The sequence below is a fragment of the Ammospiza caudacuta genome, chromosome 6 (genome assembly GCF_027887145.1).
Source record: "Ammospiza caudacuta isolate bAmmCau1 chromosome 6, bAmmCau1.pri, whole genome shotgun sequence".
Lineage (NCBI taxonomy): Eukaryota > Metazoa > Chordata > Aves > Passeriformes > Passerellidae > Ammospiza > Ammospiza caudacuta.
Window position 1 is genome coordinate 29739836 of NC_080598.1, and position 22785 is coordinate 29762620.

General features: G+C 40.0%; 1 protein-coding gene across 1 annotated transcript; it reads right to left on the reverse strand.

The window, feature by feature from the left end:
* Positions 1-3374: 3374 nt before the first annotated feature.
* Positions 3375-22390, reverse strand: LOC131558724 (cytosolic phospholipase A2 epsilon-like). Its single transcript, XM_058806707.1, has 21 exons — positions 22364-22390; positions 21986-22069; positions 20035-20107; positions 19279-19415; positions 18396-18527; positions 15441-15481; positions 14934-14976; positions 14551-14614; positions 13170-13336; positions 12934-13026; positions 12553-12590; positions 11326-11461; positions 10248-10384; positions 9019-9241; positions 8279-8393; positions 7228-7365; positions 6654-6761; positions 6016-6207; positions 5298-5464; positions 4284-4464; positions 3375-3613 (listed from the first exon to the last, which is right to left on the reverse strand). The coding sequence occupies exons 1-21, from the start codon at positions 22388-22390 to the stop codon at positions 3375-3377; spliced, it is 2535 nt and encodes an 844-aa protein (XP_058662690.1).
* Between the last annotated feature and the right edge of the window lie 395 nt (positions 22391-22785).

Below are 22785 nucleotides of genomic sequence, written 5' to 3' on the forward strand. Positions count from 1 at the left end.
ACTACCAAAATGCATGATTAATGGGGGACTTAATCTTACTGCAAGAGTATCCTTGAACCATCCTTGGGATGACAATGGGAGCAGTCATAATTTACACACCCTGAACATAACAAGAAGGGTAAACATTCAAAGCACATGCTAGAGGTGTTAAAAAATGATAGCCAGATGTCACATTAGAAAAGAATTATTCAATATTAACAAATTAGAGCAATTTAACAAATGTAGTGTCATATCTGTAGCTTGGGATTTTCCCTGGGCTTTCACTTAATTTTCCTTCTTTTTGTATAATGCTTCCACAAGCTACAAAATCTACTAAGACCTCATCCTGTCAGTCAAAGAAGAGCAAGAAGCTCAAGTCCAACTCTAGTTACACAAAGGACTTGAACTCAATAATCTCCAAAGACAAGGTGTACCATGGATGACAAGCATCACTTTCCTATCCCAAGGTGTTGGATTTTAGACTCTGAAAAACTTAACTTTGACTTCGTAATTTTTGGCCTGAGGTTAATTTTAAGGAACTCTTTGGTATAAAAAACCAAAGAGAAACATTAAAATCCAAAACCAAACAAAATATTCCCCCCTCTATATATATATATATATAAGTATATAACATTCACATTAATATGATTATTATGTTGGCATTTCATTTTCATGTTTCAACGTACCACACTTTCAAAACACATGCTCTTCAAAACTCTGCAATATTCTTTTAGTCATTGGAGAGAGAGATCATGCTAGGTAGAGGGGTGGGGGATTACATTTTTGCTTGAGACACTATTCTGATTATGACATATATGAAGGAGGGCTTGTGCTTTCAAAAGACTATTGAGAAACTGCATTAAAACAACTCCACATGCCCTTGATATGTTTTGGAGAGATAAAATCTTGCTCCTCCTACTCACTCACATGAAGTAATTGGGCTGCTTTTCCATTCAAAAATCATCACTGAAGTGTTCTCCCATCTGTTAATATATGCAATCCTGCCTTCAGATTTGTTGCAACAGAATTTCAAATGCAATCCTCATCTCAAAAACCAGTAGCTCAAAACCTTTATCTCTGCCCCTCCCTGTACTCTGTAGACCTGAGCATCCAACAGCACTTCTCTTTACCTTTGCAGGAGCACTCAGAGGTTGCCTGACCTTTCCAGGTTCATTCAACACTTCAGGCACTCTTCAAGCACCTATTTCACTGCCCTAACCCCAACAGACCACAGCTGTGAGGAATACCAGCACCAGCCTGTGTCAGCTAATTACCTAATAATTAGGCAAGACACATCGCCCAGGACCTTTACAGGGAAATCTAGAGCCAATTTCAATCTGAACCAATTCTCAGAATATCAAGAAGCCACCTCATATTGCCAGCTAATTAAGGGGGTAACTTCTTCTACAGTCAGACTAAGAGATGTCTGAGCCCTAATAGAGACTGCAAAGATTCACAGCTAATTGTTTCCAGGATCATGACATTACATTCAGCAGAGCTTGTGTGACAGGTCACAAACAGGTGTTTACCAAAAGAAAAAAAAATTGCTGCTGACCTACCTGGGTCGTAAATAGAACAATTACATCCATGCTGAATCATTTTGAAAAATCCAGCTGATATGTCACTGAGCCTAAGACTCAGATCCATCCTTGAAAAATACCACCAGTAATAATGAATGTCTCTGTTATTTTTTGATTAATGGCTGGCAAGCCACTCAAACAAATATCTCTTCCCCTGTCCTTTCATGCTGCCTTTCACTGTCACATCACAGGCAAGATTCTGAACTATCTCTGCAATGTGAAAGTCATCAATAGGTCTTTAACAAAAGCAGCCTTTCCTTCCCCAAACAAGAAACAAAATCAGTCCATTTTGGAGAAAACTCACAAGCCACCAAGGCAAGACCATTAATCTTGGCTCTTCCAGCTAAAACATTACTTTCATGCAGTGTTAGGTGCTTGGAGCCAGATCCCAACACAAGCACCAGCATCTGTCTGACTTAAGTCAAAATACTGAGCTGCTAAGCTAGACCATTTAGGCAACCTAAGATTTTTTAGTGGCTTTCTAAATAGGCCCAGACTTCTGAAAGCAGACTCCCTTTCCTCAGCTCATTCTAAGCCATCCTAATTTTCCAGATCAGCGGCCAAAAGCACACATCATCACCACACCTTGGGTGAGTAAAGCTAAAGGCCCAGTGCCAAGTGTTGCAACCACCAAAACACAGTGGGTGGAATACACAGGCACACACTGAACTGCTTATATTCATTCTTCCTGGAGCTCTAGTAATGAAACTTGAAAATCTTAAAAATACTGAAGAGATACTTTGCAAAAGAAAATAATCACATATTTAAACCTCCATTTCATTATTGTTTAAAAATATATTCATGAGCATAACTGAGCTGTCAGAGTGACACTCCCTTTTCTTCTTTACTCACAGAAAACTATTGCAGTCTTACTAGTGACACATAACATCAAATTATTCAAACGAAGGGCAAGGAAAGAAGGTGAAAAACTGGCTTTCTGCCTAAGAGGGCCAGTGAAACAAAGATCTATCAGTAACTGAGGAAAAGGAAAGTTGTTGGACTCGACTGCTTTAGATCCATGAAAAGGACACATGAAGGTTACTGCCAACAGTTTCCTCTTATGAAGGGAGACTTACTGGTTTGATTGATATTGCAGCAAATCTTGACAGACACTGGTGTTATCTCCTGTTAAATGAACTGATGCACAGAAAAGGACTGGCTTAGAGGTAACAGTGTTATAATGTTATCTCCTGAGTTATCATTCCAGTCACCTGCACCCTTAAAGCGGCGTTTCCTTCCATTTTTCATTTTCCACAGTTGAAGTGACAGCTTTTCTTTCATTTTTCCTCAAGGGTTATTCACAAAGCTCACTGTTCACTCAATATTGGATTTCTTGGTATCAAAAGCAAGGGTAACTTTTTCCAGAGCAACTTGCTAGCTGAGCTGAGTCCACAGAACTTAATAAAACCCCCAAACTTCAATTATTTCAACTACAAAATTCTTATTTTTAATAAGATTATGCATGGCTACTTAGTATTTGAACAGTAGCTATTACTCTGCCATGCCCCAACAGGGCATGTATATTTTTGCATACAACAATCAGAAAACAAGTTCTAAGAAAGACCAGTTAAATGTACTTTCTTAAGAAACCATTTTTCTAAGACAAGTACCCTGTTATTTGGATAGCAGTGGGAATAAAACTGTAGCAGCAGCCACACACCAGCCATCTCACTGTTGCAGAAGTCAAAGGAGTTGGTATCACAAATTCTGTTGCTATTGCAAACATCAGTGAGTTTGCAGCAGGTGAATATTTATTAGTCCAGTACCAAAACATTTGTGTATCTCCTTCTGATGATTTTTTTTCCTAAATACACTTTAAGTGTGTTTACTCGAATTAGGTGATGAATAGTTTTTAAGTTGCTTCTTCCGTTGCACTGCAGTTCGCAGAGCCTGGAGAATCAAGTGTTTGTTATTCAGGATGTTGTAGCTGCACAGGTTAAGCAGCTTGTTGAAATTCTCTTCAGTGTATGTCAGCAGGCCAGTGCCATAGGGAGCAGCACAGTTGGACACATCCACTCTTCCCTGCTCCATCTCTGCGGGACTGCGCTCCACATCTGAAACCAGAGCCAAGCAAAGGTGCTGAGGAAAGTTCCCTGGATCATAGAAAACTAGAAATAATAAAATTGGAGCGGATGCATGCAAAAGTATTTGTAAACTGAAACTGAATTTGCCAAGTAGGTTTGTTTTTCTTCTAGTGAAACAAACATTTCTTCTATTGCTGAACTAAAGGAAACAATCTGGCAACTTTTCAAAAATTATAGGTATCAAAGCAGGCTGTTACTCTGGCAAAGCCTTTGCTTCATTATGCGTTTCCAGCACTTTCTATTCTCAATTTTTTCATGTAAAAAAAGTAATAGGAGAATTCCAACTTTGTTAACCAAGTAAACATTATATCTCTTCATGAGACTGTGAGGTGACAGCATAAATTACCAGTGGATATAACTTACTAGCTTTGTCCTCTTCTTTATTGTCCAAGTTACATGACCTGTTTCAGGTGCCAGAGGGGGTTTCCCTCAACGTACAGCTTCTCATGCTTTTATTTTTAAACCTCTTCATTCCAATCCCTGATTAGCTGCCCAATACTGTATGCATCACAGCTGGACTAAGACTATAATAACTTAGCCAACTCAGAAGCTTGCCAGTGCCTTGTTTTGGAGTAGGAACAAGCTCAATGAATCAACTGGATGAGATAATCTCAAAAAATGATTACTGCTGTCAACTTACTCGGTGCCTTGTATTTTTGGAAGGTATCACACACCAATGGAAAATAGGCCAAGATTGGTGCCTCTAAGCTGTCCTCAAACACATAGCACTCCTTCAGGCGCTCCCGGTCTTCCTGGCTCAGCTCTGTGCTGGGGAATGGGATCCCATGCTCCAAACAGTACTCTGAGAATAGGTCCAGTGGCTGGCTCAACAGAGAGCAGAGATAGCAACACAAAGAGAGCTTGAAGTAAGACCACCAAACCTCATAATATTTTGCTGCAATAGACAATCTGAGATTGATTAATTTGTTTATAAATAATGCTAACTATGCACTGGAACAAACATACCATTTTAATTTTAATATATCCTGGGTAACAGAAATTTGGTTGATTTGCTAACACTATATTTTTAAAGCAGGGTTACTATTTACTGAAATGTATATGACATTTGGGTCAATTTCTGTGATTTAGTGAGCAGAGCAGAGGATTTGGATAGGGAAACTTTGATTATATGTGGCTTCTCAGATCACAGGTTCTTAAATATTTGCATTAAGCGCATCTAACTATGTCTTTATGTCCTCTTACAAATAAATTAATTTGAATCATATAAGACTGTCAAGGTTTCTTCAAATGCAGAAAATAAAACCCTGACTAAAACTCATGTCACCAAGAGTCAAATGTAAAAGCAAAACTTTTCATTCAAAAAAAAATTTATAAATTATGTACTGTATATTAATTACATTGTAGAAGCCATTTAACTATTGAGGAACTTATTACCAAAACAACATTGAATAGGACATCTTTTGTATGTCTGTGTTCATATGCCTGTCCCAGAAAGACGCTGAAAACAGCCCTGATAAAGGCAGTGACATTATGGTCATAATTGTGAATAGTACCACTGATATGATCATTTAATTTAATAAAAACTAGACCATTTTCTGAAAGAAAATTTAAAAAGAGAGAGAGAGAGAAAGCTGTGGTGGTAATTCAGCTGCTGGAATCATACAGATAAAGAATCACTGCTTCAAAACATCACCAGAGTCTGTGATCCTCCACTATAATTTAAGTGAAGAATGACATCCACTTTTCTCTCTGGCCTCAGAATGGGTGGGCAGCTGGTGTTGATGAAGAAAGCTGTATCTATCAGCTTGAGGTAGTCACTCATTTCATTCAGCTGGTTGGGAGAAGAATCCAGCACTGTGTCTGAAAGGCCAAAACTTCTATTATTATTATCATTATTTATTGCAGGCTCAACTCTCTTTTTTTCCAAATTAGCATCAAAGAGGAGAAAGAAAATACAACTGATGTATATTCATCTTTGACACAAAGCCCACAGTTACGTATTTGTCTTTGACACAATTTAGTATTTATTTACTAAATAAATAGCTCAACTCTGAGATCAGCAAGATGGAGCAGTTCTAAGACTCAGCTTCATCCAAAGTGATAAATTACTCTTCTTTCTCAATATGTGTAAATTTGTGGCTATTTAACTTCCTTGGAAGATTCAAGTCACTGTTTGATGACTTTTCCTAGGAAGATGAGAATTCAAGCAAACATGCTGTGCTTCCTCCAAGACAGGAACATGACCCGGAATAAATCATCTAGGGCTTGGCAAAACCCATTCCACAAACATGTTAATCAAATAATCTTAATCAAAATTTACCTCTATGATAAAACTTATCAAATATTTGTCCTCAGCAAGTATCACCCCTCAAATCTCCTTCCAAGACATAACTAAAACAATTTCCAATTACCTTTCCACATGGAAAAGCTCTCATTCTCCAAATATCTGTTATGTAGCTGCAAGCCCTTGAGGAAATTGTGGTATGTTGAAACCACTGGCCGCCCGGTCATCATTTCTCGCAGAGTTTTGGAAAGGTAACCTTTGGGGATGGATAAGCAGGTTGTCTGTTCATGAGGCTTCTTGGGCAGAGCAGGATGGCTCTCTGCAGGAAGAACAAGAAGAGGGTATGTGTCTGCATTCGGTCAGAGTGTTTCTCTGATGATGATAACAATCAAACCACCCTGGCTCCCAGCCCCATCTGTGACTGGGTGCACACGTGGACGTGCAGTGTTCTGGGCAGTGGGTTTCAGTGTCACACCATCACCTTTTTCTTTCCTCTCTGGCCTCTCCCTCCCCAAAGGGCTTTAGTAACCCTCTCGTGACTAACAAAGATCCCCAGGGATGTTGCACAGTGAGCAGCACAATGTTTTTTTCTGTTTTACACGACAACTGTTGGTCTCCTGCTTTTCCTTCATTCTCAAGGGCTAGGTGTCCCATAAGCCAGAAATAGGACACAAAACCAAACCCTTTACTAAATGTCAGGTTTCACATTTCAGAGAGGTGTGAAGAAAATGCAGATACAAGAGAAAAGTAATCTGAAGAACTAACCAATGTCATGTTCAGTGTCTCGAGTCCATCTGTGCCAGAAGTGTTCTGAATGACCCGAGAGGTAGACAGCATCCATAAAACTCTGGGAAAATATATTGCTCCATGTGCCTTGAAAGTTTTAAAAAAAGAAAGGCTCAACACTTAATATTAGTTTGAATATTTAGAGCACAGCTATGGCAACACACCTGAATCCACTTTCTGTTCTAGTTATGAAATACTATGAATTTTCCCATAACTATCAAATGCCACGCCATTCCACACAATGTCTGGCTTACGACCAGGCCATTTTCGAAACTTGGCTGTCTATAAAAGTCAGGCTGCGAGTTTAAATACTTCAGATGATCAGTTTGTGTGTGGGCATGCATGAGTTCTGTTTAGGTCATTCTGCAAGACATTCAGCAAATTAGTCACATTTGTCTCCAAAATTGGTTTCCTCTTTTGTCACTTTTGGCTGGTTCATTTGAGATTGAAATTGTGTCAGATACATTCTCTGGTGTACTAATACTGCAACTTGCAGACTATCTCTCTGTGTAGCCAGCTCTTAAGGTGATGTTTTCTTAAGGTAGTAAATTACCTTCCAAGAAGCAGATGTGAGATTCTGGGATCTTCTTCATCCGGCGACCCATGAAGAACTCACTACCAAAATCCTCAGAGTGAACAAAGGCCCCATATTTCAGGAGACCCACCTCGTAAGGTGTGAACTCCACCCACTCTGCAAATAAGGCATCAAACTGGATTTATTTTTATTGTAAAAATCAGCTTAGAGATTCAGAAGCTGGAAGAACAAGGCCTATAGCTTCACCATGTTGGTGACAGACCAGTTCAAACCACCATGATTTAAAACAAAAAGGTGTCCTTCAACATACATGAATGCAAAAGCTAAAATAATTTCCTCTGCCAAAATCCATTCAGCTTGGGATTCAGATCCATTTCTAAGAAGCAAGACCCGGGGCTGAAAGCCCACTGATTGCTAAGGCCCTGCACACAGTGTGGCATTTTGAGATCCTCTGAGTCAGCAATGACACCAGCTACCATTCATTCTAGAGGCTCTCATAATCACTGCCTTGAGGATGAAAAACTCTGACCAAATCCCCTCCCCACACAGAAAGCTTGTCTGGGTGCACTGGGACTGTAACTGTGCCCAGGAGCAGATGACCAGGTTCAGTTGCAGGATCTCCTGCTTCATTTGTGCTGGAAACCCCATGGGAACAGTGATCAGGATCACTGACCAGAGCACAGAGCCCTGCCCCTCCTCAGATCCTTCTCTGGCTGCTGGGATCTGACTCCTGCTCTCACCTTCTCCTTTCTCCTCCCTGCCTTGCCCTCCTCCCCACTCTTCACAGCCTCAGCAGAAGACCCAGCAGCTGAAAGGGGCGGTGGGGGGTAGGTGGGGATGACAGAGAAAAGAGCAGCAGTTGTGGCTCTCAAGGCTGCCAGCAGAAAGCATCTCTGTGCCCCCACTGAGCAGTGTCTACAGCACAGGTATCTCCCTTCCACAGAAGACAGAGGAAAAGAAATTATTTAAAAGATTTTTTGGCTTGGACTTACAGGAAAAAGTTTTGGCATTCAATCAGCCTTAGAAGGAAACTCTTCAGAGTTATAACAGGGTGTATGATAATCTATACCTTTAAAATCCAAAGTGCTAAAGTCATCCTTGACATTGAGGGACAGGTATATGGGGAGTGGATTCTGCCCCTGATTGACTGCTAGTTGTTGATCGGAGAGTTTGTGAGTACTTTCCTGTTCACAAAGAGCAAAAGTCATTGTAAAAAGATGAACATGATGCATGGACTTACTACAGTATCTAAGCAGGAACTATCAATGAAGTATCTGCTAAACCTCAGCAGATTTTGTTCTGTGTACTTTAGCTGTTTGGCCACACAAATGTGTACATGTGTTTTCTGCCATGAGCTTTCACCAAGGCATTGTGCTTATGGGAGCTTTGGCAAGGGGGACAGGGCAAAAATGCAAGAAATATGGGATATGACTTGCTTTAAGGAAATAGAGATATTTAGTCAACCCGGACCTATCTCCTTCCATACTGCTTATGGGTATACATTGCTGTGCCTGAACTTTGCTCTGTCACAGCCTTCTCTCCTCTGGGTGTTACTGGAATTATCATCTCACCCAAACGCCAAACTTAAAGATGGAAAATCAGTTTCCTTAACATCTTGAATTTTTGCATGCTCTCACAACTCTTCTAGATGCTTACACTTTAGGGATACTTTGTTACTTTTATTCTAAAAAGCCAAATATTCAGTCCTTCAGGTGTTTTCAGACCCTTTTCTCCAACTGAATCAACAACCTTAGACATGGGAAGTTAGAAATCCTGTGAAATAAGAGGGAGAGAAAGAATATAAAATACCTGATGATGTAGCATACAATCAATGAAGAGTCCCCATAAATCTGTAAAGGACACCTTGTGCCCCTCTTGCTTTCTCTCACAAAGCTCATTTTCATAGTATTTCATATGATCCAAAGAGAAACAGTGCAGCTTGCTCTTGGTCACATGTTTCCTGATATCATCAACTGGCCCTCTGAGATCCTTTTGTGACCAATTTGCATCTTCATATAACTTTGACATGGTCCTGGATAAAAGAAAGGTACTGAGGTTCATCACAGAGCACATGTCAATTCATTAGCCTACAACACACACAAGTGTTTTGTTTCAGGCTACACGAGGTTCTTGCCCTCAAACTTTTACTTGGAAGAGCATTTCAAAGCTGAGGCAGAGTTTAGACTGTGTAATGATTTCTCTTTTTTTCCCTGCACAAATACATTTTAAATCATCCTGGCTTGTTTGTATTTCAGAATCAAAAGAGTAATAAAGCAACACTGATAACGTAACTTGAGCTTTTGCTAGAATTACCCTTTGATTGTCCAAGCGACCTCTTCTGTGTGAGGCCAGTTCCCTCAGATGGGTCAGACCGTCTGTGAAATGTTAATCTGGAGTTTAGCAGCGGCTAGTGCCCTGGCCAGTGTGAGAGCCCTGCTTGGGTGTGCAGCAGGTGGGCACCTCAGGCTGCTGGCACACACAAGGGCAGCCCAGAGCCACCTGTACCCAGGGCTCAAGCAGATTCTAGCCATCCCCTCTCATCCCCATCCCACTTGTTCTAATTCTGTCTCACAAACATTTAGAGCAGCCCTTCAGAGGCAAAATGTTTTAAATCCCCTCAACCCCTCCTAGTTTGTGCAAGGCAGTCACCATTGAGTGCATGAGTGACACTCTGTGTTTCTCAGGGCTGTTCTTTAAAAGTCTGCTTTTTGGAGATGCATAGGAGTTGAGCCAGCCAGACAAATATTACAAAAGGACTTGACGTGTTGCATGCAACAAGATAAGTTACAGGCAAACCATCCTGGCTTGTGTTCTTTTCTTTTGGCCTCTGTAAACACTTCAGTGCAGTTACAGAAATACTGTCATTCTCATTAGATTTGTTTCTTGTAGGAGGGCAGCACTGAGTGATCCCATGAAACAAGTCCAAAAGTTAGCCAAGTGCCCACATCGAGCTGAGTAAATTCATCAGTAAGGCAGAATTGTTCCCTGGGTTATCACTCTGCTAACACAAACATAAGTACAATCCCAGCTGTCCTTACCATGTTGTTGCAGATAAACCACTGATGTATGACACACAGTCCAAAACACCCAGCTCCTGGAGAGCCAGGAGGCTGCCAAACATCGCTGTCATGGATCTCACTCCCCCTGCTGCCGTCACCACTGCCACCACGGGCACCTGCCCAACACACAGAGACAGGCACAGAGTCACTCGTCACCAGAGGAAATACAGGAATGATGGCCATGCAAAAAAAGTAACAGCAACACCTGGTTCAGGTAGGTTTTGATTAATTCACCTCTTCAGGGCAGTGCCTAGATGTGTGTTTGAGCTGTGTAAACTTTGGTGGAATTTAGTGTATGCTGAAAGCATTTTCCTGAGCAGTGATGCTTTGGAAGGCCAGGAGCTGTAAGTATGGATCTTGTGTGGGGAAATATATTTTTAGATTTTCTCAATTTATTTAATTTATTTAATTTATTTGACTTGGTTGAAAAATGCTGTCCTGCACACATCATAAAGGGTTGAGTGTGCTGGGAACTGAGCAGAGCAGTGGAGGAAACACCCCACAGGCACATTGTCTCAGACTCTTGCCCCAAGCACCAGAGCCCCAAAACAGATCTTGGTCTTCCAGTAACAGAGCAGCTCCCTCTGAGTTCAGGGATCCCCAGGAGAGAAGCAAGCAAGAGATAACACCAAAAAACACACAAGACAGATGCTACTGCACCAGTGTGCTATGGGAGAGTTGGATCCTTCCCTTTGAACCTTGTGGCAGCAGAGAAGAGGTGCCAAAGCAGAGAAATGGTCTCGGTTTCAACAATCAAATTTCACCAGGCTTGGTTTTACACACCAGCATGTCAGCAGATACAGCCTTTGGCTGCCCCTGGGGGAGGACAGAGGTTGGCAGAGAATAAAGGAGTAATAACTGGCCTCCTAAAAGTTCCTCTTTCATTCTCTCTGCCAAAAATTTGGATATGGTCTTAGGTGCAAGTGACAATCTGGCCAATACTATTTAGTGTAGAATATGTGGAAGAGCTGCACAGGTAGTCATGCATGCACATCACATCCACTTCTCTCAAAGTGGGTCATATTACTTCAAGTTCCCAAGACGCTGTCCCACATACCTCATCCTCCTGTAGGTCTTCATCTAGATGAAGAAGATTTTTCAGAGCAGCAGCAACCACCTTCTTCCTTTTACAGATGAAATCCTGCTCCTCCACACAGAGACCAAACCCCAGCCTCAAATCCAAATCCTTGCAACTACAACACAAGAACAGCACAAGGGATCACCTGCAGCCATTTCAGCTGGAGACACCCAGCTAAACCGACAATAAACCAGTTTAAAGAAATTATACTTCCATGTACATGAAAGTCCCCCTGTGTATATGAAAGCAGGTATATGGATATCCTATGTCCTACATGTGTGCCTTCCTGTGGAGATTTTAGACCAGAATTATGTCCTGAAGAATTTCACACAATCATAAGGAAGTCAAATAAATAAAATCAAGTTACTTCACATTGAACTCTGGTATTCAGACACCTCTTCACGTTCTCCTGCTGTGCATGTGTTTTCTGAAGCACAAAGGGGGCCTAAGTGGTTATTTAAACTTAACACACTTTAGTTAAAAGAGCCCTAAAACCGAGTTAGGCTTATCTTTACAAAGAATTTGTGCTCTAAATCAGAAGGCGTCTCTTAAATTTATCCCTTCTGTACATTATCATAAACATCATGTACATGATTCATTCTATAACCTTTATTTTCACAGGGTTCCAGTTTCAAAGGTTTTTTCCAGGGGGAAAAAAAAAAACACAAAAACTTCTCTGTATCTTCTCTGAATATTATTCAATAACACCCTCTGATTAAGGCTTGCAATGGAGCTAACATACCAACAGGGGGTAATGTTGCCCTTCAGAAAATCTCAACAAGCCCAGTCAATAAATAAATTACTGTCCATGTGTTTCATTGAAAAATTACCTGTAGAGGTCTTGTAAATACATAAAGGTGTTAGACACGTTAGAAATCTGGTATACATAAATATGTACTTATTATAGATAAAGGTTACAAGACAGAGGGATGTTCAGGTTACAAAGCATCAGCATTAGGAAAAATATTGTGCTGGTTTATACCCCATAACTAACTACCACCTATCCTATTCTAAATTCTTACCAACCAATTTAAAAACTTTAAAAGCTTTAAAGAATTTTATTAATGATTCCTCATATTTCAGTCATCTTTATTTCTTGTTTTGAAATTAGCTACTTTAAGATGAAGCTTCCTTTCATCTAACAATGATATTATGAAAGAAGGGAAAATGGCCTAAGTAATCATTCAAAAGCAACAAAAGATTTACCTATTTTCCTCATTCACAGACACCTCATAAGATTCCCCCTGAAAAATCAATAATGACAGCACCATAAATTTTAAATAGAATTGTAATTTTGTAGAAGTAGGTTTTACAGTATTAGCAATTATTCACATATATAGTATAATGAAAAGGTTTTGGCCTCCTCTCAAGCATTCAGCACACAATCTTCTAAACTACTTTTAAAGCAGTCAGAAATTCTGAATATCCTATTTTCCCTACAAATCATAGTTATATTTCTATGCAGAGCTAAGCATACAAATAACTCACTAATGCATTTTTAGCAACAAAATTAATACATGACCAGATATCACATATATACAGTTTACCTTGTTGAAAGAATTCCAAATACTGTCAGAGGATACTCACTCTCATCACTGTCACTTTCTTTCCCAAGTCCAGAGAATGGAGAGGCACAGCCAGGGGACTACTTACACCCATTTCCCTTCTACCTGAGCCGGGCTGATTTAAAGAGGGAGAAAAAATGTTATAAGAAGAATATTATTTATAGACCCTAGACACAGAAATACCAGATAAAGATTAACTCATGATTCTTCTCCCAAAATTTAGGTTAGGTGTTATCACCAACCATAAGCAAAACCTACACAACAGAAAAAATGCTCCTTTGGCAGAGTCATGAGCAGTCTGGGTTGACTGTGCTTGATGTAGTGGAACCTGGTGGTTTCACTGCTTCCTGGTCTGGAGTGAGGACCTATGGAAATATCCTGGGTTTCTTCATAGGATCCTTTCATTGTGAAGGTGAAATCTCTCCCTAAGAACAGGAAGCAAACCACAGGGAGACGTTAACTGTGCCTAGTTCTGAGATTAGCAAATAAAAGTGACATTTCAGCCTTAGTGCTGCAGGCTTAGCTAAAGTTAATTTGGACCACATGTTTTCCTTTCCCTGTGACCAGTGTGCAGCACCTGGCCCTTGAGTTCCCCTGGACTGCAGGGGCTCAGAACTGACCAGATCTCAAGTCTGCAATACTCAGAGAACTGATCCCAAAAGCTGATGGCCCAACCCTCCATCCACAGAGAAATGCAAAGGCATCTGTTCTGAGTATTTCACCAACCTTGAGGGGAATTTTTAGCAGGCACTTTGGTCATAATTTGTACATAATTCTTTGTGTAAAAATATGTGTGAATTGATTTGAATACCCCATAGCAGGTGTAGTATGAATGTTACCATCCTACATTAATAATTAAGTTATTGTTCTGCTTATTGTAAATCCCATTGAATTGCCTTGTAAATACTAAATTATGGGATGATTGAGTACTGCTGAATCCTTTAGACAAAGGATCAAGTCTGAGGCTAAGTTTGGCACGAGGGCCCACTCTGAAACTCACAACTCTGTGAGGATCTTCACTCCTGGCACCCTTTCCTTTTCCCTCTTTATCTTTTTGCATCCCTGGTCTCTACATAAATAATTCTAGATTTTTTATAATCTGAATTTTGTTTGCATGTTTCATGCATTTAGTGGTAGAGCAAATCTTGCCATCAAACTTTGTCACACTTTTACAAACTTATATTAAACCTACACTTGCTGATACCTCTGCCAATGATTAAGTGACCTAAACCATTTGTGACACCCTGCCAAGTGACAGAGAGAGTGTGCTACACTTGTGGATGCCTCCAGCAGCATTCACATCCCCCTGAGCTTTCACTGAAGTCTTTCTCCTCCTGAGAGTTGTGTCTCCCTTTTTTAATTTGTTTTCACCAGAAAACAGAGGTTAAGGTATTTCAGTTCCATCCACACCACAGTGCTGTTTCCAAATCTCCCAGCCACCTCCCTGTGGCTTCTTTTCTCTTAAGTTACAGAGTCATGTCTTCTTCTGAGGACTCTCACTATTAGCAAGTAGGTAATTCAGGAAATACCCAAGCACCCCTGATGCATACAGAGACTAAAACAAACCAAATATTTATCTAGATTCAGCTGCATATCCCATAGCACAAAAAGCAGCAACAATTTAAATCAGCACCCTCACTTTTGCAAGAGCTCTTCTTTTTTGCTTCATTCACATGTACTTCCAAACAGGAAAGTTCACGAGACTGGAAGAGAGAAGCAATAAAACCACTGGTCACAGAAACAGTTCAGGTTTCTCACTGAGCTTCTAGGGGCCCTGTAGAAACACAATGCTTGACCATGGTGGTCTGTGGATGTGAAGAATTTGTAGAAACTGAGTATCTTGTATAAATCTTGCAAGCAGTACTGTGGTTAAAGAAGCTAGAATAACTGGGGATCTGTCATTACACCTAAATACCATTCAGTCCCCAACAGTTAACACAAGAAAATTTTCTCCCTATCTTCCAACCACATCCTTCAGTTCTGCCCCACCATAAGATTAGCATACAAAAAAAAAAAAATTACCACTAGTACACCATTAGTAATGATCTTCTCAGATACACCTGGTCTGAAAAGCAAAAATCAAAAAGATTTATTTAAAAGTGTGCATTTAGCAATAAACTTTCAAAAGCACAGTTCTCTGAGCTCAGTTTTTCTAGCTGGCAAGTACCATCAGCAGTTCTATCCTTCCCCTCTATCTTGCAGCCTCTGCCAGATCACATCCCATACCTTCCCAAGGATGCTCCTTCCTTCCTTCCTTCCTATCTCTGCTGAGGAGAATCATCTCTCCTTAGGCTGAATCACAAAATAAACATCCATTCTCAGCTATAAATAGTAAGTGAGACTGTCACTCAAATTTAGGACAGAAAAGAAATAATGAGGATGATGCTGAGATGAGATAGCTGAGCTCAGAAGTACATGGAGCCACTTCCCCAGTGCTGCATTACCACTCTCTAAAATGCAGTTTTCTGACAACAAACTCTACAACGTTTATGTTTTACGTACGTGTTTTTCCAGTAGAAATTTACTTACATGTTATCCAGTAGAAATTCCACTTCTAGTTCTTCCTGAGTCTGAAAATAGGACTTTTTTAAAATTTATGAATGAAGAAATATTTTCCTCTGATATGACTCTGACAACTTATTTATAACTCTCGCTCCATTCTCACACCCTGTACATCATAATATAAACAGAGATTTCTGTGGCCACACTTTGATTTCACCTCTCCACTGCTCTACTGTTTACAAACCAGCTGTACCATCACAAGAAAGAAAATATTAAGTATCGTTGAATAGGGAGCAAGGGTCCTATTATTAATTCATTAGTAGGATAAGACATGGGTCAATCAATGCTGAGGAAGGGAAAAATAGCAGGTGAATGATGTAGGAAAACATAATTAAGAATGAATGGACTTAATGCAGTGAAAAGATAGGGAGCATGCCTTGGTTAAAACAAAAGAATTTGCAGAGTAAAGTCATTAAACATTTAAAAAGGCTGGGAGAAGGGTCCAGCCTGGAAAATAAAAACTGCCAGGGGAAGGGAAGAAGAGAGAAGACTGAAGCTGTGAAGGGGAATCAGGGAAAGAGATGAGTGGAGACAAATCAAGAGAAAAAGAGACAGGAAAAGTACAAGAATGAGGCAGCAATAGAGTAGCACACCAACAGTATCAAAGAGACTGAAGAACTGTATTACTCCAGCCACTTGCTATGGGATACAGCCAATCCAGGAAAAACCAGACTAAAAAAAATTATATCAGAGAGATCTTCTGGATCACACATAGGGAGGAAAACACCAGTTAACAGTGATATAAATCTCTTTCTGGCAAGTGATAGTAGCATTTTTTAATTTATATTCAGAATAGCTAACATTTATTGACAAATATCCCTTCTGTCCAGCTGCACATCATATTTTAACATTGTGAATCGACTGTCAAAAACATGCCAAATCTGACAATGCAGTTGCCATGGGAAAATCATCTTTACAGCAAAGTACAGAGCAATTTTGTATTTACTAGTTCACATCAGTAAATGAAACATCTCTGATGGCTTCTCTGATAGCTGCATCTGTGGCATGTAATGCAGGAGCAGGTACCTGTGCTTGCTTATTTCCCCCAAAGTGTCTATTTCATGAGAATTACAGTGGTTGCAAAGTTGTAATAGAATGTTGGGGCACAGATTTTAGAAAGCAGTCACCTTACTCAGATGCAAGACAGACTGTGCCAAATATTTAATTATGCCCAGACTGTACTATGCAAACCAACTGATGTTCTGTTACCACTTTGTCCAAAGAACAGCAGAAACAAGGTTCAGAAGAACCTGGCTCATACCATCTGCCCAATTCTGCTTGCCTTATGTTCCTACCCTTCTTATGCTGTTTTACACCCACACAAGTTACATTTCTAGTAAATCCCACTCACATATTTGTGGGTGAAAATTCCAGAGCATAGCAATGGAAATACTTGTTAGGCCACAGAGAGCAAGAGGCACAGCAAAGCAGCCCTGCTGCTCTGACATCACCCATCTAACCTCTTCAGCCTTCCTTCTGAGATACCTTGGTAGATTAAAGAAATCATTATGGGCAGGAGCGGCACTACAGCCTGTTATTAAGACTGCCCAGCCTGTTGCATTACTAAGACACTTTCAAAAAAATAAAATAACCCAAAGTCTTCTGAAAATCCATATAGAGACCATGATCTGTGATGGCTCATGGGGGCCTGATTCATCACAAACTGAAGAAGGGCAGCTTGACCAGGATGCTCTTGAGACAGCTCACCTGGTCTGACCCCCACCACTTCCACCTTGCTCATGGGCTAAGAGCTCTGCACATGCCTCAGAGCAAATTCAGGGCCTGAATCACACCTGCCATTATCTCAGTCACATGAGGGATTTTCTGAGGAAGGCTGTAGCCAGCTGGAACAGGGTTAATAAGCAGTCCTCAGTAAGGATTGGTTGTCTAAAAGAGTAATTAATAAACCTCTTCAAAGCAATAGTAACATAAAAAAACAGGCAAGAGTCTTTTCCAAAGAGCCTGACTGACACAGTGGTTTAGAAATAAATGGAGCACACCAATTCCTGGGAACCGTAAACTGAAACTCTTGGCAAAATGTGAAAAAGCCCTGAAGTTGTTACTACACCCTCCAGAGAGGTGTTACATTGTGCAGAAGGAAATCTGAGTACATATTCGGCTCCCTTTGAAGATGAGTGTGATTTCTCCACCTCTCCTCTCAGCAACTTCATCCACTCAGTGTTTCATAAGATACTCTGTATCTTTATTTTGGTTGTTTATACAACTAAACACTGTATTTTTGATACACACGCAGCAAATCAAACTCTTACTCTTCTTCACTCACTAAGGAAAAAAAAATAAAATACTGATGATATTCTCACTCATGAAGGTCTGCCTCTCCTGTGCTGGCTCAGCCCCTCTAAAATAAATTTGTAGCAAAGGAGCATCAGTAGACTTGCTGTAATTTTTTTCTTAAAGTTGTTTAGTGGAGGAGGAAAAAAATCCCAAAGAAATTAACACAAGAATTAAATGCTTCATTTAGAGAGCACATTATTTGAAAGAACTGGCCAAAATCCCCAGTGAAGGTGAGAGGAGATAGCCCTAGTGAGCTACTGGCCAAAGGGTAAGAGCGACTGCCTGGAAACCGGGACAGGTTTGTTCCCACCCCTGCTCTGTCAATCTCCTACAACAGAAATGAGACCTCCTAACCAGCAGTTTCTTCATTATTGACTCTTTTTCTCACTGATTTTTCAAAATATCGTTTTGAAATTAAAAAAAAAAAATAGGAATTCTAAAAGTACTTTGCATCTTATTCCAGTCACAACAGGGGTGTTTGTGACCCCTCTCCTAAAACCCAAGCATTCAACTTTTTTTCGTAACATCCTTTTAAACAAAGTCTTTGTGTGTGAGGACCAATTTAACCTTCAATAGAGGTAACAACTTGAGACAAAATTCTAATCAAGAGTATTATTTTCACCTCACCTCTGGATTCAACTCAAAACTCAAGTGAACTTTTTCTCCAGGTTGGATTTTAGCCACATCAAAGCGAACGGTCATAAGATGGTCATCTGGTGTAAAAGTGTCCTCATCACAGACTGTCAGCTCCAGGATGTTCTGGGCAGAGAGGCAGAGAAGGATGTAAATCACATATTCTGGGACTCCTGAGCCCAAAAGGAAGGCCCAGCAAGAGCCAGCATTCAGCCCTCATGCGGACAGACTCCTGTGACAGCACAGAGCTCAGCTCTCAGCACAGAGAGCAGAGTCGGGGACTAACTAATAGAGAGGTAAATCATCAGATTTGGCAAACAAAAAGAGCTCCAAAAGAAGAGGAAACATAAGGGACATATATGATGGTAACATGCACCAGACAGAGCAGAGGTTACACGCACTGTTCTTCAGATCGTTTGTGGATTCAAAATCACTGCCTTGAGAAATCTTGGCATTTTGTCAGAAAGTAATAATAAAGGGGAAATTCTTAACCCTTTAAAATGAAAGTTAAAGCTTCACTACCAATCTCTCAACAGGATTTGATCCCTTGACATTTCCTGAGGGCTCAGGTTACCATGAGAAGATACAGCTCTAGTAAACTATGAGAAACTGATCCAGTTTGGATTTTGTATCACTTTCACTCTGACTGTTCACCTATTTCTGCTAACTCTATAAACAATTTATCAGTCTTTTACAACTGTTCTGGGACACAAAGAAGCATTCAACATTATTCCAGATATTCCACAACCTTATGGGCTTAAACTACTTCTTTCAGTCAGGTTGTCCATGTGAGTCTCAAGCCCTTCAAAAAGAGTTTGCCCGCAGCAGGTGAAGATGCCCCCTTTAGAAAGCACCTGCTCACTGTCACAGATCCCACCTTTACTTCACTCTGTATCACGAAGTGGAAAGTTTCGTTCCAGACAGGGTTTCTGCAGTTGTGTACAGTTCTTGTCTGGGCTTTCTGACATGAAGCTGTTGGCAGCCACAGCTTGACATAGCAATCAGTTTGGCTCCCTGTGTTAACAACAAGTTGCACAATTACTACAGCAGTACTTTGTTATTGTTTGATTTGCCCAGTCAGGGAAAGAAAAGATTAACCTCTGAGGAGTCCTAGATATTTCATTAGACCCAAAGAAAATATTCTGGGTTTAGAGTTATTTAACTTTTCTATTTAGATTTATATCAGTTTCAAAAAAGTCACTTTTAAACCACTAATTCTATATGATAACAAGAGCTAAACAGTGCTGAACTAAGTACTCTGGCTCTTGTGATTTTTTAACTCCTATTTTCAAATACTTGCCACTTCCCAAAAAAATTCATGTACAACTTCACTTCTTCAAGTGGCACTTTTTAAAATTAAATGGAAATTTTGGTTTGGAAGATTTTCATCTATTTGTAATGCAAAAGATAAAGGGAAGGACAACTTCTTCAACACAGAATTTCTAGACTATTTCCTTTCTGATTTTAAGTGTTTTCTAAATTATTTTGAATTTAAATGAAAATAAATACAACTTCTTCACCCAAACCCCTCCGAAATATTACTGTAATCCAAGCAACAGGTGTACAAGAGCATTAAAATCAGGTGACAGTAGTTTTCTTGCTAAGCTATAAATGTGCCATCAGTGATACTTACACAGATCTGCTTTGCGGAGATTTCTCATACCAATAATTTTTACAGAAAGCCAACGCAACTGAGGCACTTCTGGCTGCAGAACAATGAGAAAGATACCTCCATTATTAGCAATTAACTCAGATATAAATAACATTGTTTATCTTTCAGCACCAGAAAGGCCAATCTATCATTATATTGCAGTGAATTTGATTTCAACTATTTAAGACTATTTTCTAAGAAGAAATACTTTCTTGTGATTTGACATTGAGTAAAGATAGCCTGTCATTCACAGCAAGGGCCTACATTAATCAAAATGAAACCTCATTAATACAACAAGCAGAACTGATACATGAGTATAAACCAGGGGGGTTTTAAAGAACCAGAACTGAAGAAAGTGGGAATCATTAAAGCTCTAAACAATGTAAGAAAATGGAAAGATGAGAACACACGGTAAAATCAGCAGTGTGTTAGAGAATGTAATTAAAAAAAAGCTATAATTGTATGTAAATGCACATACATCCCAAAAAAAAGGCACAAAAGCACAAATAGACAATTCAGAATGTCTTGGCTTCATCAAAGGACAAACTTAGGCTGATCTGATTGATCTACCAAGGAGAAGCTCTGAGGCACAGCAATATTGACAACCTGTACTGCAGGGTTCTACAGGGGGAGAAGGTTCTTGAAGGCTCCACAACTCTCTCCATTTTTTCTGTTCTCTCTCCAATCCCTATCACAGCTACACAACCCTTCACTCGGTTACTGGGAAAACAAGACAGTGTTGAAGAACGTCAAGAGTAAAACACTTCGTGTAGAAGCAACAGCTCCATTAATTAAATTAAAAGCAGCGCTTAAATACCCAAAGAATCATGATTTCTGAGAAACTGCCTGCTCAGGACCTCTTTGTGTACCTCTTTATTTTGATACTCCCCATCCTGACAAAAGCAGACTAAACATCTAGAAAGCAATAAGCCACCAAGCCAAATGTTATTTACAGCCTACTGGAACAATTCTCAACAATTTTCTCTCAGAAAGTGTCATTTGAACAAAAATAGAAGGTCTGAAAGAAGCCCATCAACCTCAGCATAATTTTTGGCAGCAGCATTTCTGGAGATGGAGGATGAAATAAGTACATGATTCAAATTGCTGAAAGCTCAACATTTCATCCAAACACAGAGGATTAATATTTCATCCTCAGATTTAGTACCATCCATATCCATGAGTTTAGAGAAAACTTATTCATGAGATGGCTTAAATACTAAGCAACTATACTGACATAAACCAAATTATTATTCCATAATGCTAGCAGTGAATTGACTGCTCTCCTATATCTAAGAAAGAGTTAGCTTCATTCTTTTCTACTGAATATGGCTAAGGAACAGAAGGAAAAAACTCAGGGACAGAAAAACAAATACTATTTTCATTTTTTTAATTATTTAATATATTTTTGACTAACCATTAGTCATAGAACAGAATAATATGCAACATATCTAGAATGCACCATATTCAGTACTTTCCCAAATCAATTCATAAAAATCAGTGTTCAGAAAAGTGTCAGACATGGAAGTAAGCCATTTTATTTGCTCATCTGCCTCCATAAAGTAAAGGAAAAACAATTTAAGGACTAAGCCTTGCGTGTTATGAGGTATGACTACCATCATATAATCATACCACAGTAAAACAAGACTAAAATCTAGCTCTCGCAGTTCCTTGCCTAGCATTTAAACCACAAGTTCATCATCTTCCCAACCCCTAAGACACAGTGAATGCTTTGCACTCTAAATAGCACACTCCCAGAAGTAGCAAATATTCCCTTAACTATCTGTTAATAAATGTCACCTCTCACAAAACAGTTAAGCTTGGGAGAGACTGGGAAGGCTGACAGCAGAACTGCAGGTATCATCAGGGCCATGCACTTCCCTTTATGCCCTGCAGCTCTCTCCTTGCAATCCAGAAGCTGCCTTCCATACAGTACCTCGTTTTCAGCACTGCATGGCCTTTGATGATTCCTCCTCCTGATTCCAATCTTCCTGTGTGGATTTGCACGGATGAACCGATCCTGGAGACAAAAAACCAAAAGAGGGCCAGTGATGAAACCCATCCGTCACTAATTTTCAGTTTCTGCTCAGATTCACTATGGAAGGAGACCCTAGCATGTCTCCCATTTCTCCTCTTCAAGATGGGATATATCCATCTCACCAGGACCATCTACCTGCTGCTTTTACTAATATATCTGCCTACTGTAAAGGCATTTGACATTTAAGGATCAAAATTCCCCAAGCATTTGCTTTTGATCAATCCCAACCAAGACCACCAAAAAGATTCTTCTGCCCCAGCAGTGATTTTCTCTTACCAAAGGTGAATAGGCTGATGATCCCATGGGTATCTTTGTTTCATAAAAGGCACCACTGTAAGGCTCCAGTCTGTGTGTCTCCCAGCTGGTAGGTGCTCCTGGACCACAGCTGTGGCCAGGAAGAAGAGTTGTATAGATTGACTCACGGCTCCACCTCCCGCTGATTTCAAAAGCACAAATGATGCACTTGTGCTGTGCCACATAAAGACATTTTCTTTTTTTTCTCTTTTTTTTTAACACCACAGTGATTTGGAGAAAAAAGGAGATGGGTCAAGCATGTTATCAAAGGGCAATTCCAGAGTCATTATCCACCACCATAAAGTCTGAATAACTGCACACAGAGGGCTCTCCTGGGGCAGTTCCAGCTGCCACCAGCTTCTCCAGTCAGATGCACAACAACAAGGATTTTCACCAAGTTCACT